This window comes from Lampetra fluviatilis, chromosome 43, assembly GCF_964198595.1.
Source record: "Lampetra fluviatilis chromosome 43, kcLamFluv1.1, whole genome shotgun sequence".
NCBI lineage: Eukaryota > Metazoa > Chordata > Hyperoartia > Petromyzontiformes > Petromyzontidae > Lampetra > Lampetra fluviatilis.
In genome coordinates, this window is record NC_136317.1 from 3,215,258 (window position 1) to 3,234,635 (window position 19,378).

The following is a 19,378-nucleotide window of genomic DNA, read 5'->3' on the forward strand; positions in this document are numbered from 1 at the left end:
ACAGCACTTGCCCCAACGGTCTGCTAAGGCTATACGTCAGTGTCCACGTGCTCATGCATTGGTTTCATGGGTTCGTACCAAGTGTGTTTGTTTGTGTAAATGCCCTACATACGGACGTGTGTGTGTTCACGTGTGTGCTCGTGCCTGTGTGTGTGCGCGTGTGTGTCTGCAGCTTCCCTTGGGTCCCTCCGAGCCCCTAGCCTCGTAAATAAATGCTAAATACTTGGGTAAACTTTCCCTGGTGTTTTAAAGGGGCCTCCCAGGTTCCTTTGTGGTATTCCCCCCTGCCACTCACCCTCCTAGATCCAATTGCGTTAGTTCCCAAGCAGAAAAAATAAAGAACAATCCTCATCTCGGAAGTGCTAAATCCTGAGTAATTAATGCCCAGTTAACTCCGCATTTAATGAGTTTAGAGCCTATAAAAGCTCTCCTAACACCCTTAAATTTGGAGGAAGTGTTTGTTTTTAAAGAAAATAATTAATTCACACGACCTTCTGTAGCCTTGGATCATGCACTTAAGAACAAATGAGGTGCCTTGTGTGTGTTAGCAGTATGCATCGAGATTGTAAGCAGGTAGAAAGACAGACATTACAGCAGATCTTAGAAGCTAAGCCAGGCTGTATTCTCATCCTGGTGAGTACTTTTAGCTTACGTTTTTATTCGGTTTTATTTTGGCCTGTGGTAAAACCCAAATGGGTAACAACTGAATGTACTATTTTCAATGGGGACCTGGTTTTAGCGAAACGTGGTTACTGTGGCGAACAAACGCGAGCAAAACAACACGCACGGACAAACGGTCGCAAGGTCAAAGTTCCCAACGGCAAAGGTCGCGCATCGACATCACGGTACCACCAGTGCAAAAAGAAATAAGGGCAGCCGAGCGCGTCGCACGCAAAAAAAAACAACCCCACGTTTTTTACTTTAAAGCCTGCAAAGCAGAGCGATCAGTAGCACGTACACTGCAAAGGAAATCCGAGTTCCCGAAAAAGTGATTTAAAGTAGGGCAAGGATGGTTAAGGATGTTTTTGCTTTGTTAACCCAAACGTTCTCGCTCCGTTATTCCAGAGATGAGGGGGAACTTTGAGCAGGAGCAGGGAGGAGAGGAACTTCTTAGGCTACGGGGAATTTACCTGCGGGATCAAACGATCCAGAAGGCATTTCGCGGCCTTATTTTTGTAACCGCTTTGATGATGAAGTCGGCCCGATGCTGTTCTTCTGCGTAGATCAAGATGGGGGGCGGGGTGGAGGGGTTTGGAGTCGATGAGTTTAAGTAAAGTTCACACCGATGATGGGTTCTGTCGGCGCATTCTGTACACTCCGTTCCACGGGAACGGCGGGACTTGGCCCTGCACAGGATTGTTCACCCGACGACGCTGGCGGGAGACGAAGCCCTCTCGAGCCGCAAACAATCCGGAGCTCCCTCTCACCCCCTGCCAGCCACCGGACATCCGAAACGCGCCGAGCGTCTCGCAAATTCTTATGCCGCACCGACTCGGACTCGCCTTCCCGTAAAATAACATGAAAACTGTCCCTTTACCTTTCATTTATTTTTATTTACCACTTTACTTTCTTACGGGATTCCGTTTGCCGCACGGCAGTTTATTCTGCTCGGCCGGTGCTAGCCGCTGAGGGCACGTGACGGGATTCTCTTTTCACGTTCCTGTTGGCTCCCCCCCCCCTGCCACAGAGGTCGCAACCGGGTACCCGATACCCGTACCCTACCCAATACCCGGCTACCCGTACCCAGCTGGGTACCCAGCTGGGTACCAGGGTCGCAAACGGGTAGCCGTTTGCGACCCTGGTGCGGCCGGGTACGGGTAGGCCGTGAGTCACTGGTGAGTCACCGTTTGTCACTCATTTCGAGTAGGGTACGGGTAGCGAACGGGAACCCGTACCCGGCCGGGTACGGGTTCCCGTTCGCTTCCCTGGTGCGGCCGGTTACGGGTGCGAGTAAGGAATCAAAACCCGTTTGCGACCTCTGCCCTGCCATAACTGTTGCCATCCCGCCATAACGTCGCACCGACGGCGCACTATATTGATGGGCTGAAAATGTCAGACTGACTGATTGTAGGGCCCCATGGACGGCAGAGAGGAGTGGGGCGATGCAACGCGTTTGTCACTCGCTCGGGCTGCACCAAGTCTTGGTAGTGGCTGTATATGGGAATTGTTGGTCCTTGTTGGCGAGATGTTAACTACCACGCCTGGTACGCAGGAGGTCGTGGGTTTGAGCCTGACCCTGACGCCTGCTGTGTATTTGGAGTTTGCGTGTCTCTCTCCCCATGGTCATGTTGATATCTCTTCGATTTTTCCCTCCACATTTAGTGTTTGGTTGCTCGAAATGTCCACGTGATAAGCCACTTCATTGAGCAATCAATTGTGGCCAGGTCGCTTCTGAAAAAGAACGATATAGCTCAGTGGGCCCGGTAAATATATATAGAATTAATGTACAGCGTTTTGGGATGCTATTAGCATGAATCTTTTTCATACGGCCGATGTAGATGCAGTGCAACAACTACAGTTTCGAATTGAGGTGGCCAAGCCCAGATAGCGACGTCAGGAGCCAGCGGAGTGTATCGCTGTGATGTCTCCTTCGTATGTGTGGATCGGGGCATTGCGTCATTATGCGTTGATGACCACAGTCGCACACTGCAGAGTGCGAATGACGCGATATAAAATGAAAGTATTATTCTTATTCATATTCTTGGTTCTTTCGGTAAAGTCACGTAGAAGGGAAATAATAAAATAAAATAAATATAAAACAATAAAATTCTCACGACGTTTCGACTGCAACATGACATCACATTGATCAAAGATGGACATTATACTGGCTGTTAATGATTTCCAATCATAGTTGGGGTGTATTACGATGTTTATTTCTCTACTGGAAGCCAATTTTTAGCTTAATATTTTTTTTACAAATGTGATCGATGTGTGCAGCGAAAGATGGCTTGAGATTGAAGATGACACCTAGGTATTTCAACTTGCTGACAAGTTTAGTTTGTTGAGAGTCAAATGCCATACTTAGAAGAGTGACCTCCAAAGGAAGGGTCAGTTGTATTGATGCTCAGTAGAGACTCTCTCCCTCTGGGTGTCTCAGTGAGACTCTCACCCCTCTGGGTGTCTCAGTGAGTCTCTCTCCCCTCTGGGTGTCTCAGTGAGTCTCTCCCCTCTGGGTGTCTCAGTGAGTCTCTCTCCCCTCTGGGTGTCTCAGTGAGTCTCTCTCCCCTCTGGGTGTCTCAGTAGATACTCTCTCCCCTCTGGGTGTCTCAGTGAGACTCTCTCCCCTCTGGGTGTCTCAGTGAGACTCTCTCCCCTCTGGGTGACTCAGTAGAGACTCTCTCCCCTCTGGGTGTCTCAGTGAGACTCTCTCCCCTCTGGGTGACTCAGTAGAGACTCTCTCCCCTCTGGGTGTCTCAGTGAGACTCTCTCCCCTCTGGGTGACTCAGTAGAGACTCTCTCCCCTCTGGGTGTCTCAGTGGAAACTCTCTCTCCTCTGGGTGTCTCAGTAGAGACTTCGCTCTGCGTTTAGTTGCATAGTTTCCCACCACATGATGAGCACATCCAGATAAGTATCTCTTGCAATGGCGATCTGGCACTATCCACTCTCTGGCACGATCTGGCACTATCCACTCTCTGGCACGATCTGGCACTATATACAAGGCAAATTGATGCATTTCATCAACACAGGATAGAGTTGAACACTCTGTGTTTCATTTCAAAATGACGCACGATTCATTTGAAGGGAGCGCGATTGATTTTGCAAGTGTGCGTTCGATTTCGATGCCGCAAACCTTTGTGAACTTATCAAATAGTTTCGGAGTGAATCACACTCATCTTTCTCAATTGGGGATTCATGATTTGGATCCCATACGTTCATTGAACCCACTCGGTCCACATCTCCTCCTTGACTCCCCTTCCCCACTCGGTGTTTGTTCAACCGACCCCATGCAGGGACAATGTGAAACACATGCGACGGAACGCGAGCGCGCTCGCATACGCGCTCACCACGCACTCGCTCGCAAGCACGTTCACCGCACTCATCACACTCGCGCACTCGCTTGCACACACGCTCACCACGCTCACCACGCACTCGCTCGCACACACGCTCACCACACACGCGCACTCGCTCGCTCACCATGCACGCGCTTGCTCGCACACACGCTCACCACACACGCGCACTCGCTCGCTCACCATGCACGCGCTTGCTCGCACACACGCTCACCATGCACATGCACTCGCTTGCACGCACGCACGCTCACCACTCGGTCGCTTTTTTAAGATTACATGTATTTTATGTATGCATAAATGTAGAATGCAACGGGTTCACTTAACTCCTCCATCCACTAGGGCTGCTACATTGACCACTTTTGAAGAAAAAAACTCTAATTTCGTTTCCCTGAATCGATACAAGTCCTCAAATCCTGTGAGGTTGTGAGGTAGCGAGTCAATTGCAACATTTAATCCGCTGAGCTTTGTAGCTCATAGGCAAGTGATGTTAGGAAGCACCTATTAAGGCTCACGTCCATGCGCGCGTGCGCACACACGCAAGGAACACATGCACAGACCCCTGGCCAAGAAGCAATTGTAAATCTGGCATAAAGTTCAAAACACAAAATCCTATCTCAGCTGCGTGCCGTTCCACCCCCCCGTCCCCCGCTCCGCCCCGCAGCCATAAAATCACTGGGATCTGTGCTTTCCAGTGGGGCCCCCGTCACATTGGCAAAGGGGCTTGTTGATGCGTTAAGGTTCGCGTGGCGCTGGCGTGGGATTAGCTTGGCGATTCCAAACCCGTAGCCGCATCGCGATGCGCAAGCGCGGTCGTTCTCTGGGGCGTGCGCGCGCGCATTCTTTTTTTTATCTTTCTCCTCGTTATACTAATAGGGTTTTCCCCTTTTTTCTGGCAACAAAACTGACACCTTTTGCAAGGAATCATGCTTACATTAACCACAATACTTGCAGTCAAATGCAAACAAAAAACAATACTCTGATAATTTTTTGTTTGCATTTGACTGCAAGTATTGTGGTTAATGTAAGCATGATTGCTTGCAAAAGGTGTCAGTTTTGTTGCCAGAAAAAAGGGGAAAAACCCTATTAGTATATTTTGGTACTGGCAAAGGAGGTCCCATGAGATTTCTCCTCGTTATTGTGTCTCCCGTAAACAGAATTAGACGGATTTCGGAGCGTTGTGAAATGTCGCGTAAACTGTGTACAGTAAAACCTTGGATTGCGAGTAACTTGGTCTGCGAGTGTTTTGCAAGACGAGCACAATTTTTAAATAAATATTAATTTGTTAAACGACCGAGGTCTTGCAATACGAGTAGTACGCGCATACGCTTTGTCTGCCGAGCGTCACGTGATCACAACTGATATACGAGTGCTTTGATATACGAGTGCTTTGGATTACAAACACGTTTCCAGAACGAATTATGCTCGCAATCCAAGGTTTTACTGTATGCGCAAATCTCAGCGGTGCTAAGACGGACGTTTGCACCGTTTGCCGGCGGGAATGTAACAGTTCGCCCCTTTTGCGCGGTCTGATGAGTTTGCACAATTCGGAGTGTGCGTGATTCGATCCCAAAAATAGATTAGTTAACTGGGCGCATGCGTGACACTTTTCGAATCTGTCATGGCTGTGCCGGAGCAGTATGTGCACGCCGCAGCGTACGCGATCAGCCGTCGCACGTGCAATTCTATTCGAGCGTACATTTCAATCAAGGTATCGTCACATGCCAAGGTTTCGGCAGAGTGCTGTTACCCGCTGCCAATCGAAACGGTGTCACCCGGATTGGAGGCCTGAAAGATATTTCCATGCTTACTCATTGGAGTGCTAACATCGTGCTTTGCATGAACAGAGAAAAAAAAAGAGAGATGAAAAATAATAATAGGTAACTATTTTCCCCATGGTCTGTCTCGTCTGTGTCGTCTCTTAGACTTTGCTAGCCTCAGGGGTTCTTATGCGTTGTGTATACGTTGTGTAAATCATAAATAATGAATCCATTCGTGACAAGGCAGTTTAATTTCCACAGCAGAGTCAAAACGTCGGCGTTAGACCGTCATCTAAACGGTCTGCAGCCCAAAAACGTCAGAGCGATTTTCTGCTCAAATGAACAGAGGCGGTGCTTATCTCCTGCTGACAGTTTCTGAGCCAGTGGTGGAAATTCCACATTCCTTTGGCGGGGGTGGGGTCGGTGAGTCTATCCTTAGGGCAACCACACTTGATTTTCCCCACAAAGTGGTAATCGTTTTATCGACCCCAGAGGGATTATGGTCCGAATCAACCACCAGTGAGCGTCTCCCTCTACGCTGAGCGACCTGGCCGGTTAGAGCACAGTGCAGCTGCTACAATGAAGGCCTAGCGGAGAGCATCCCCACAGCCAACCGCTCCCATGGAGTGGCAGCCACAGCAGGGGAAGTGTCCAAAAGGACAGCGGCACGCACACACATGCACACACGCACGCACACACACACACGCACGCACACACGCACACGCACGCACACACGCACACACGCACACAAAGATCCCCCGTATAGCCTTAACAGACTGTAGGGGCAAGTGCTGTTAGCGAGCACCTATGAAGGCCGGAACGGTACACGAGGGGGTGGGTGGTCAGCACCACGCCCGACCGCCTTTGTCTCCTTAGCGACGATGTTTACACACCGCACCAGGTACTCATTTGAGGCTGAGTCGACACACGCACACACACACACACGCACGTGCACGCACGCACACGCACACACGCACACACGCACACGGGGATTGTGGGTTAAACACAAATATTCTTTATTTTACTTGTATTGCTCTCCCATCCAAACCGCTAGCCAGGGCCGCAATCCAGTTTAGCTTCTGAGGTGAGAGACATTGTCACACCCGTTGTGGTCCGAGGGCAATTGGGCAGCACGAGGAGATGTTTGAATTGGCCGGTGGCCATTCGGTCTTTGCGTCGGTGGACGGGGGAGGGGCGGTGGAGGGCGGCGTTGCTGTGTGCGGTTGTTTTTGTTTTGTGTTCTTTTTTTTTGCCGCGCGCCAAATCCCCCATCGCCTCGACTCGACCGCCGTCATTCTCATTCAGATAAATTCGACCTCCCCCCCCCGCGCCATCCCCCTCCTCCTCCTCCTCCCCCCCGCCCTCGCGATCCGACCCTCAAACTCACCCCGGTCGTCCACCCACACGAAGAGTGGAAGAAGTCGTAAATCGACCTGGGTTTTTTGTTGCTCGCGGCCGGACCGCCACGCTTAATCATCGATCGCTATTTACGCCCGGGCCCCTCTCTGTCCTGGGATCTTGAGGAACGTGCGATAAAGGGGGGGGGGGGGGGGCGGGGGGGGGGCCTTTGTGTGTGGGAAAGAGACAACCCCCCTGGTGAATGCGGAGACGACACCACATGCCTCCCGACACCCCCCAGAAACGCCTCCCCAAAGCCTCACCGTCTCTTGTTTTTTGTTTGCTGAGAGATGGTGAGCAGAGAGGCTGCTCGCACGGTGCTCCAATGCCACCCGTGCGTGTCCCGTTGTGGTCATTTGTTTGTTGGGAAAAACGAGCGGGACTTGGGTTAGACGCGGCATTATGAGGTTTGACGGCTGGTCATGCAAACGAATTATGGAGTGGCAGCCAAAAGGACACCACACGTCATCGCAAGACTTTTTTGAGATGACAATGGCTTGGGAAGGCCTTCATCCAGCAGTGGATAGATTATGTTTGATGATTCATAATGCCTTTGGGGGCAACGTGGCACAGCAGTTAGCATCCTGCGCCATGCTCAAGGGTTGCTAAACGAAAGTAAAGCGCCAACCGTTTCCAGGATCGATTATATTTATCGGTAACGAAAGGCAGGGATCTGTCGTCGATTCCAGCGGGATTTCACTGATGTCTCGCGCGGACGCACAGACGGCACGGCACGTGCAACTCCTGATTGGCCGGCGGTAGGCCAATGGGAACCTATCGGTGCTAACGATGACGTCGCGGAGTCTTTAACGTGCACATCACGTTGGACGCTTTGGTCATTTCCTACGGTGAAACTTCCCGGGCGATGGCTTCAGCAGGAAACCAAGAACGGACTCCATTCAAACGTGCTCAGTGGCAAGCACGCGGAGCGCAAGTCTTTCACGGTCACTCCCGGTGCCTCGAACCAATTAGCTCTCTTCGTCACCGCATCGTTCTTACCGTTGCCAGAACCGTGGTCGACCGCATCGCACGCTTTCAGACGCGCTTTCTGCGGCCGTCTGGAAGGCTCTTCCTTCCGACATTAGGAAGCCACTGGAGTAATGCACTTTAAATCTAGATGGCAAAACTCACTTGTTTGAAACCGCTTTTTGTGTGTTAGTTTGTTGTCCTCCCCCTCTCTCCCCCCCGGCACCTCCAATTAGCGCGGTTGGCTACGTACGGTACGAAAGAAGCTCGACGTCCGTGAGCACGGCTACGTTAATCCAGCGGCTGTTGGGACAGCCGTTCCCCTCTGCGTTGAGAGTGACGGAGCGAATGTGTGCGTCTCTCTGTGCCAGCTGCGTTACTACTGTAGCCTCAGCACCCCCGACTTGAGGCGGACCCTCTACAACCTGCGGGACCTGCTCGAGAGCAAGCTCGGGGTGCCCGCGTACGTAGCGCGCCCCTTCGTCACCACACACAGACCTCGCCGCCACCACTAGCACCACCACCACTAGCATCACCACTAGCACCACCACCACTCGCACCACCACCAGGATCACCACCACTAGCACCACCACCAGCATCACCACTATTAGCACAACCACCACTAGTATCACCACCACCACTAGCACCACCACCACTAGCATCACCACCACCAGCCCCACCACTAGCATCACCACCACTAGCACCACCGCCACGAGCACCACCACCAGCAGCACCACCACCAGCAGCACCACCATTCGCACCACCACTAGCATCACCACCACCAGCCCCACCACTAGCATCACCACCACTAGCACCACCGCCACGAGCACCACCACCAGCAGCACCACCACTAGCACCACCACCACTCGCACCACCACCAGCAGCACCACAACCAGTAGCATTACCACCACTAGTCCAATCACCACCAGCATCAAAGTCAAAGATCCCCCGTATAGCCTTAAGGGACTGTTGAGGCAAGTGCTGTTAGCGAGCACCTATGAAAGCTGGCACAGCACGCGAGGGGGTGGGTGGGCAGCACCACGCCCGACCGCCTTTGTCTCCCCAGTGGTGATGTTTACTACACACCGCATCAGGTACTCACCACAATTGTCACTGCCATCCACTAGCATCACCAGAACTATGAGCAAAAAGACAAAGATCCCCATATCGCCTTTGACAGACTGTTGGAGCAAGTGCTGTTATCATAATAATTAGCACCACCAGTACAATCATCAACGTCACCACCACCAGCACGACCAGCACTCGCACCGTCACCTCCAGCAGCACCGCTGCCGCCCTCCAGCTTGGGGACGGTTAACAACAAATTCACCAAAATAAAAAACGAATTAGCGGTGCGTTTAGGATAGTTGTGGAAAAGCGCAAACACCCAAGACTCGAGAGAGAGAGAGCCGAGCTGAGGCCCCCCGGAAGGGAAACACTCGCCGCTCTCGGCATGCGCGCACAGGCGCAGCAGCAGCAGCAGTAGCAGCAGCAGTAGCAGCAGCAGTAGCAGCAGCAGCCAACGCCGTCTTGTCTTTGTGCCGTCACCAGGAGCCGGCTGCGGCCCTCGGTGCCCCAGGGCTCTTCGGTGGCCTCCCCGGAATCCGGCGGCGGAGCCCGGCAGCGCGTCCTGTCCATCAGCGCTCCCCTCGGTGTCAACGGTGAGAAGGAAGGAGGGACTTCGGGCTCCGCCGCCGCCGCCACCGCCGCCGCCGCCACCGCCGCCACCCCAAAGAAGTCGGACCGAGGCATGGTGGAGTGGATCAAGACTTTGACGGAAGCCGACAAACCCTCGGCTGACCGACCAACGGGCGCCCTCAACGGAGGCTCCGCCGATGCACACGCTGCACCCGCCACGCGGTTACACCCAGCGGATGAGGCTGACACACCACCACCAGCAGTGACGGCAGCGGTGACGACAGCGGCCTCAACAGTGGCCCCGTCAGCATCGGAAACAGCAGCAGGGCCCGCAACGCCAGCAGCAGCAGCAGCAGCGGCAGGAAGCAGCGGAAACGTTTCGTCGTCGACGGCTGGACTCGGCAGCCCGGATACGGAAAGCGCGCGGGACAAGACGTTCCCGAAGCCGCGGCTTTACTACCACCACCCGGCGTCGCAGCGGGTGCAGGAGTTTGTGGCGACGGGCCAGGCGGAGGGAGCGTGGGCCGTCGGGCCGCACGGCGGCGGCGGCGGCGCCGGCGAAGAGGAGGAGGGGGAGGAGGTGGAGGCTGCGGTGGAGGCGGACAGCGACGAGACGGTGCTGGGCGCGCTGGACGCCGAGGAGCTGGCGCTCGTGCACTCGGAGCTCGACGAGTTCACGCGGCGCGTGCACGCGCTCAGCGTGAACGCGGCGCCGTTCCGCCGGCACCGCGGAAGCGAGGCCGCCGAGCCTTGAGCCGCGTCTCGACGGCACGCGGCGGCGAGAGGCGCCGCCGGTGGCGGTGGTCGTAGCCGAGGAGCGGTCCGGTGGAGTTGGTGGCGCCCCACCGCACCGTCGCTTTGTCGTTTCTTCTTGCGCCGTCGACGGGCATTCGTTCTCGTCTGCTCTTGCAAGGCTCGTCAACGCCGTGATTTTTTGTTTTTACGTCTTCTTCTTCTTTGTACACGGTTGATTACGTCCCGCAGTCACCTCGTCCACCATCCGCGATTCGTAATTGGTTCGGCCGCGGCAACGATCTGACCAAATTTGTGTCGTCAAAACCCTCTGCCACCCGACTGCAGCCCAACAGGATTAATTGTCACGTGAACGGGTTGCTTAGCGCGCCAATTGTTGTTGTTTTGGCTCGCATCGATAAGTTCAAGCACAAAGCAATTGTGGGATGCAATTCGCATGCATGATGCTATGTAAGATTAAATTATCATTAACTAGATTCTGCGTTTTGTTTGAAACTACGCCAAACAGGATAAGATTGGAGAAAGCTATAATAACTGCGTCACTTGATGGGGTTTCTTAAATAGGTACCTAAATATTGCCTTCCAATGCGTTAAGTTAATCACCTAATCCATTTTTAGACGTGACAAAGAATTCTGATATTCGGTGGGTAAACAAGCGTAATAATAATGAAAAATTTGAATCAAAGATATTCCCCCTGTTACACATTTTACACAATCTGAAAGTGCCATCACCACCATCCATGGTTAAACATTTGCTCTGCTACAGTCAACGTGTCCTACAAGGACGGTTCTTACAGTCTCATCGTCAACATATTCTGCCTCGAGTTCTTCCCCTTGGTCTCTGACCTCTGCCCTCCTCCTCCACCCTGCACACCACTCGTCCCACCCATCACCACCTCCTCCACCCAGCACACCACGTGTCCCACCCATCACCACCTCCTGCACCCTGCACACCACGCGTCCCACCCATCACTACCTCCTGCACCCTGCACACCACGTGTCCCACCCATCACCACCTCCTCCACCCTGCACACCACCCGTCCCACCCACCACCACCTCCTCCACCCTGCACACCACTCGTCCCACCCATCAACACCTCCTGCACCCTGCACACCACGTGTCCCACCCACCACCACCTCCTGCACCCTGCACACCACACGCCCCACCCATCACTACCTCCTCCACCCTGCACACCACTCGTCCCACCCACCACCTCCTGCACCCTGCACACCACTCGTCCCACCCATCACCACCTCCTCCACCCTGCACACCACTCGTCCCACCCATCACCACCTCCTCCACCCTGCACACCACTCGTCCCACCCATCACCACTTCCTGCACCCTGCACACCACTCGTCCCACCCATCTCCACCACCCTGCACACCACTCGTCCCACCCATCACCATCTCCACCACCCTGCACACCACGCGTCCCACCCATCACCACCTCCTCCACCCTGCAACCCACTCGTCCCACCCATCTCCACCACCCTGCACACCACGCGTCCCACCCATCACCACCTCCTCCACCCTGCACACCACTCGTCCCACCCATCACCACTTCCTGCACCCTGCACACCACGCGTCCCACCCATCACAACCTCCCCCCCTCTCTGGAACACACTTTCCTACCACATTCTATTCCGAACCTCCCAAGTTGCTTACCCTATCCCACCTCCTCCACCGTGCACACCACGTGTCCCACCCATCACTACCTCCTCTCTCCAATTACATGCATAATGCAAAACTTGCCATGCTCAAATTCTCGACTTATATAAGATGCTTAGCCTATCTCGCCTGCCATGAAATTCCCAAAATCTTCCACGTGTTTCCACATTGATTTAGAAAACATTTAAACATGAATACCCGTAACATGGCCTCGCAGAGTATACAATTTACTGCAGGATGTACAAAATAATTAAAGTGTGCAAGTCGATGCACAACTAAAAAAGTAAAAGGAGCTGCATCTTTCCCGTGGCTTAGGACGGCAGCAAGTCTGCTTTTAATGCGAGTGCCGAGATTTTATTGAGCCGCACGTGAAACAGAGTGGCGTATACACGCCAGTGTGCTATAATTGGGGGGGGATAACTCTGAACTGAAGAATCTACCGCTTGCGGTGTATATATGCCCAGTTCCAAGTACCCGATCACGAATGCTGTGCGCGGTGGTGTCCATCGCAGAGATATTGGGCTACGTTGATGATGTATTGTTTCGGCTAGAGCCGTCCGTGGCTGAGCTCAGGAAATTATTCAGAATATTTTATTCAGTCTTTATTTATCCTGGAGAAATCCGATGAGCTATAAAGCTCTTTTTCACAGATGCCCAGTTGTGGTGAGTGAGAAAGTTACAACAACAGACGATATAAAAAAAAACGATTGGAGTGCAAAGTATAGGAAATGCAAGAAAATAACGAAACATAAATCCGTAAAGCTGACAAAGTGGAAAGTACAATTACAAAATAATATCAATTCCTGCCGATTTTTCAACAATAAATGCAAGCTTGGACAAGGCAGCACATCAACAGCAACAACAGTCCCAGGCCAAGGGGTGGGTGGCCAGCACCACGCCCGACCGCCTTTGTCTCCCCAGTGGCGATGTTTACACACCGCACCAGGCACTCATTTGAGGCTGACTCGACCTAGGGGAGGCCCAAGGCACGGTAATCGTCACCGGTGTTGGCCGTGAGCGGGAGTGGAACTCGGGTCGCCGGGTTCGTAGCGCAGCGTAGCGCTAACCGCGACCCACAAACGCTCCCCACTAAAGTCACACGCAGAGACAACAAAGATCCCCCGTATAGCCTTAACAGACTGTAGGGGCAAGTGCTGTTAGCGAGCACCTATGAAGGCCAGAACGGTACACGAACGAGGGGGTGGGTGGGTGACCAGTACCACCGCACCAGGTACTCATTTAAGGCTGAGTCGACCTAGGGGAGGCCCAGGACCGGTTCAGATAATCGTCACTGGTGTTAGCCGTGAGCGGGAATCGAACCCGGGTCGCCAGGTTCATAGCGCAGCGCGCTAACCGCTACACTACCGCTCCTACGCAGAGACGCACACACAGAGACGCACACACGACGACAACAACGCCCGCCGTTCGCCACCACGGTGCGTGTGACCAGGCCTCAGTGCACGCGCTCACACACGCGCACGTACATCCGCCTGCGGAGTTGAGACGTACGAGTTGGACTTGGCAAACTGTGGGACAAGTTGGTTACCTCCCCCAAGGTACTTGTGGGCAGCGCGTTCTCCAAGCTTAACTCACGATTAATATTTCAATTTTAGCAGGTAAGGCCCCCAGTGAGTTATAGAGCTCTATTTCGGAAGCGACCTGGCCACAAATGATGGCTAAACGAAGTGGCTTATCGGGTGTAAATGTATAGCGGCCAAATGCTCTAAACGCGCGTTGGTTCAAAATGTGGAGGGGCAAACCGGAGGACCCAGAGAACTTGCAGACTCCAAATGTACAACAGGTATCGTCAGGGTCGGGATCGACCCCACGACCTCCTGTATACCGGGCGAGGTCGTTAACATCTCCTAGCCACCGTGCTCAATTCCCAAACGATGTTGGGGTGAACGAGGCTGGCGCGCAGGGCTCGCTGTGAATCGCCGTGTCAAGGAGCGGACACTTTGAGCGCGATGTGAATTTTTTGCACTCCTCCAAAACCAGGCGTTTGAGTTGACGTAACCGAAACAAGCCTCATTAGCGGGGTTGTTGGTTTGTTTGTTGTTGCTGTTGTTGTTATTGCTGTGTTCCATTACAACTGTGTACGCACACATCTGTTGATGTCAGTACACTTTTAATTTGTTTTAACCATGTAGGTATATGTCGTTTTTTTGTACTTTTCCGTAGCATGCACGCACAGAAAATTACGATTTTGACAGAGAATAATTAACGGTGGGCTTGTCCAATACTTCTAGCTCAAGTAAGCGAAAGGCTTAGCGATTGTAATTTAAAAAGTAAATTCGTTTTAAGAAGTAGTATTTCTTGCTCCGTTTGTTCATCATTGCTTGACTAAATGTACTTTGTTTTCTGTACGGCGATCAAGTAGTATTCATTGATTCGATTTCTTATTTTTTTTTTCTTCTGTTGGCCTCCGTCTTAACGCAGAGGGGATCGACTCTTCGGGTCTGTTGAGAATATTAATCCTTGTTCAGGATTGTGCAAAACATCGCCGCTGTTTGCACCGTGGAACTCCTAATACGATTCTCATTTGAGACGTTCACAGGTTATGTGCAGCGAGCTCAAGTGAACGCACTCTTGTGTTGAAGACGCCTTGATGACAACACAATCTGCTAGGAAATCCAAGTTAGCTTCATTGGTGCATGTGATTTCCCAACCTTCAGTGCTCTCAACCCCCACCGCAGTGCATTGAAACACAAATTAAGTTATTCTGAATTAGGCTATTACATGCTGCACACGCCTGATGATTAGTAAACATGTCCCCACACCCCGCGGAGGGAATTCATTCAGATTTGAGGAAGCCTTGTGTGCGGTTTGTACATGTGTGTACGAGGGATGAGTTTTTCATTTTACGAGAAAAAAGTACATAAGAATTCGTATGTATTTTTTTGATTTTGAAGGACATTTTTTTTATCGTGTTCAGATTTTGGGATGTTTGGATCGTTGACGTTACGTACAAATGTGAAAGGTCTTCGCGATAACAATCTTCGATAACAATCGTCGATAACAATCTGAAATAACAATCAATCATTGTCATCGATAACAATTGTTATCTATAACAATTGATGTCAATAACAATCGATAACAATCGTGACATCGCCTGGGACCACGAGGACTCCAATCTTGTACAGTCACATTCGTAATCAATGAAAATGACAACGTTCGGATCGTCCGAAATTTTCAATATCTCGGCCCCCTGTTCTTTTTTATCGGATTGATCCCAAAATCCGGAGCGCACATCCCCATCGTGTACATACACGTGCCATACATACATGTGCCACGTGACGTAGAGGGCTCCGGCTCTTGAACTAGCGTCGTGTGTGTTGTAAAGCGTGTGCGCACACACGCGTGCATCCTGTGTGGTGCCGTACGAGAGCGTCGATTGAAGTTGACATCGTCATCATTTGAATCGCTACTCTCCTACCATCGCATCGGGAGAGGCGCGTTTAAACCCCATCCATCGGGCGAATGCAACGTGCAAGGGCTTATTTATGGATTTTAGCGATGAGGATTCATCATCGCGAGGACCGAGGCTTTTGGGAAATGGTGCATCGGCGTGTGGTGGGTCACAGCACAAAGATCCCCCCCTATAGCCTGAACAGAATTTTGGGGCAAGTGCTGTTAGCGAGCACCTATGAAGGCCGGCACAGCGCACGAAGGGGTGGGTGGCCAGCACCACGCCCGACCGCGTTTGTCACCCAAGTGCCGATGTTTACACACCGCACCCAGGTACTCGTGTTAGGCTGAGTCGACCTAGGAGAGGTCCAGGACCGATTCGGATAATCATCACCGGTGTTGGCCGTGAGCGGAAATCGAACTCGGGTCGCCGGATTCGTAGCGCGGCGTAGCGCTAACCGCTGCACTACCGCTCCCCATTTCTGCTGCCCTTCACACACACAGACACGTCTCCTGGCGACACCTTCCAAACAACAACACTCACAGAGGCAGGTGAAATTCGACAATGTCTACAAAAGACTGTTTCTCGTCCGGTCAGTTCAGGACAGGCCTCGAAACGGAAGTAATCTTTCGGTGTAAACAACCACTTGTTTTAGTTTTTAGCGATTTTTTTTTTTCAAATTTTGGATCTGCACTTAGTGCGATTGCTGTGGACTGAATTCCGAGTGGAACGCCGACTCGGGCGTTGATCCCTTGGACCGTTCGAATCGTTGAGCACCACTTTGTGATAAATCCTCCCCACCCCCTCCCTCCCCCCCGTGTGGTCATCCTGTGGATAGACCCGCTCCCTTCCGCGAGAACGTGGAATTTCCACCACTGGCTCCAGGACCACCAGCAGAGCAGTGGTGAGCGCCGTTTTGAATCGCTCGTTTGAGCACAGGGACCGTTTGGCTCGGCTCCTTTGTTTTTTCTTCTTGGTTGTTTCGGTAAAGTCACGTAGAAGGAAAATAATAAAATAATAAAAATAAAACATAAAATAATTCTCACGACGTTTCGGCCACAACGCAAGCAGCCGTCTTCAGGTGGAGAACAGGGCTGTCAAGTAGACAGAGTCTGAATGGCATGCTCCAGGCTTGGAGCGACTATAAGTAGTCGCTGCTTGCGTTGTGGCCGAAACGTCGTGAGAATAATTTTATTATGTTTTATTTTTATTATTTTATTATTTTCCTTCTACGTGACTTTACCGAAAGAACCAAGAAGATGAATCCCTGCAGTCACGAAAGCTTTAAATCCTTTGTTTTTCCTCGATTACATCGTCAGCAGCGGGATTGAAGACCTCCAAGCCATCGCGGTTATCTTCACGAGGACACATTGCTCAATCACCCTCGTGTTGAGGCCAAGATCTCCATTCCAAAAGAGGTCATCAAATTGGGCTTCTCTTAAATGCTTCACGTTCGCATTTTATATTTTATCTGCGCTCACCGCACACGGCGGATTTCTTCTCCTTATTTGCAACAACAACAAGAATAATCTAGATTTGACAGCAAGAATCCCGGGCTGGCGCTTCGTTCCAAACTGTCCCGAAGGAAACGGAGGCAGATCTATTTAACGTATTTAGCTGCCCTGGATTCTGTTTATTCAGCTTCCTGGTCGCCTATCCAAGCACTCCACAGGCCCAAATCTGTTTAAGCTTCCAAGAAGGTGTGATGGCGTCGGGTGCATAGGCGATGCACGATGCACGTTGCGTTGTGTACTAACATCGCTGCTGGACCTCCCTTGGATGGCGGGTCTGTGGATTCTTGCTTGAGCCGTTCGGGACAGTGGGAATCCTTCCGACTGACAAGCAGTCGTATTCCCAGCAGCATTGCGTGCACTCATGATTTAGTCAACGATCGTTCTCATGATGTGTGCACGCGTGTTGGAACTTCTCTCGCACCGTAATGTAGCCAACCGTGTTAATCGGGAGGTCCGGGGAAAGGGCAACAAACGAAATACAAAAAAAAATCGGTTCTGAAGAAATTAGTTTTGAACAGTATTATTATTTATGCTTACCATTGTAACTGCACACGCATAAGCACTGCTCGTCAAACTTGAATTCTATACCCTGCTTTTGATATACAACGTGGAGTGTATTGGGGCTGTGCATTTAACAAACAAACAAAAATCAAGATTAATAATAAACACCATTTTAAATGTCGGTGGTAACAGTTTGGAATGTTTTATTGTTATTGTTGCAACTTGTTTCTCTTTTGAACAAATTAAAATCCCCGTTGCTGCTGTCGTCAGAATGAGATGAGTCCTCGCGGAGCGGTCCGGCATTCAGCCGATCGCCTTCCTCTCGTCGGGAAACTGATCCCAGAGGGCCGCAGTGATGCTTCATTCAATCCCTGGCCCACGTGGCAAGGCGCCTCTCAGCCTGGCCCCGGTCAACAATAGGGGCCATCCATTGAGTACGTCCTCAGAAATCTGTCAAAACTTGACCCCTACCCCCCCTCCCTGTACGCACGCGGACTATTTACACCCCCCCCCCCACCTGCGTACGAACGCCTGACGCACACCCCCCCCCCCCCCCGAATCTTATAGAACGGCCGATATTTAATCCACGCAGAAACGATCAAGGATTAATAATAGTAACGTGTTTAAGCAAACAGATAGTCCACCGCCGGACCATCTAACGTTTCCTATGCGTACGGACATTGTCACTAGACCCCTATACGCAAGTGTACGCATTTGGGTTAACCCCTTCCTCCCCCCTCCACGCGTACGTACTGAATGGATGGCCTCATGTCACTCAACTCATCCTCAACAGCGTAGCCAAGTCCGCCCGCCAGCTTGGACAGGACCGACCTCCGTAAGCGGAGAGACAAGGGCTCTCTGACTTTCAATGTGCACGGTCGTAGATTGTGTCCGTGTGTGCCAGCAAGTCTTCGACACTTGACATGGCCTCAAAGTGCACCTAGCCTGGCACAAGCGGCGTAGTTGTTTGCGCTACGAATCCGGCTACCCAAAAGTTCGATTCCCGCTCACGGCCACCTTTTGCACAAAGATGGCCACTGCATCGCGTGCTTTCAGATTTGCTTCTGCGGCCGTCTGGAACGCTCTTCCTTACGATCTTAGGCAGCCATTGGAGCTATCTAGTTTGAAAACTGCGCTTTGTGATCAGTTCTTCCCCCGCACCTCTGATCGTGCTCGGTTGGCTACATACACCAACACCTAGGCCTCCCCTAGGTCGACTCGGCCTCAAATGAATACCTGGTGCAATGTGTAAACATCACCGATAGCGAGACAAAGGCGGCCGGGCGTGGTGCTGGCCACCCACCCCCTGGTGTGCCGTGCGGGCCTTAATAGGTGCTACTCGCGAACAGCGCTTGCCTCAACAATCTGCTGCAGGCTAGACCGGGTGGTGGCCGGGGAGTTTGACTCGTGTACGTTGGCCTGGCTAAGCATGATGCTGGCCTCACTTCATCGCCCATGTGCCCGATACATTGGCCCTGGCTCGGGGAAATATGGCATCTCCACCACCACCACCAGCGTGCGAGAAGCTCCGACATTCGGTCTGCACGGTCGCGTGCGTGTGCGCCTTTTCGCACACGTGGCGCTTGTGTGTGTGTGTGCTGCTCACCCCCCCCCCCCCCGCAACATCATCAACAGTTGCATTGAACTTATTTTCTTTGTCCTTTGAAGACAGCAGAAATTCCTTCACGGGGCGCCTGGTCCACAGTCGTGGCTGTTTATTTTGATTTCACTGTTAGAGGACCATCCCCCCCCCCGCCCCCCCCCCC

General features: G+C 52.1%; 1 protein-coding gene across 1 annotated transcript in view; it reads left to right on the top strand.

Moving 5' to 3' along the window:
• UVRAG (UV radiation resistance associated) overlaps nt 1-17,876 on the top strand; it is a 92,560-nt gene extending 74,684 nt beyond the window's left edge. The window contains exons 14-15 of the mRNA XM_078876158.1: nt 8,501-8,592; nt 9,681-17,876. Of these exons, the coding sequence (XP_078732284.1) occupies nt 8,501-8,592; nt 9,681-10,521 (933 nt within the window). The 3' untranslated portion in view covers nt 10,522-17,876. The remainder of the gene's footprint in view (nt 1-8,500; nt 8,593-9,680) is intronic.
• Nucleotides 17,877-19,378: the final 1,502 nt, after the last annotated feature.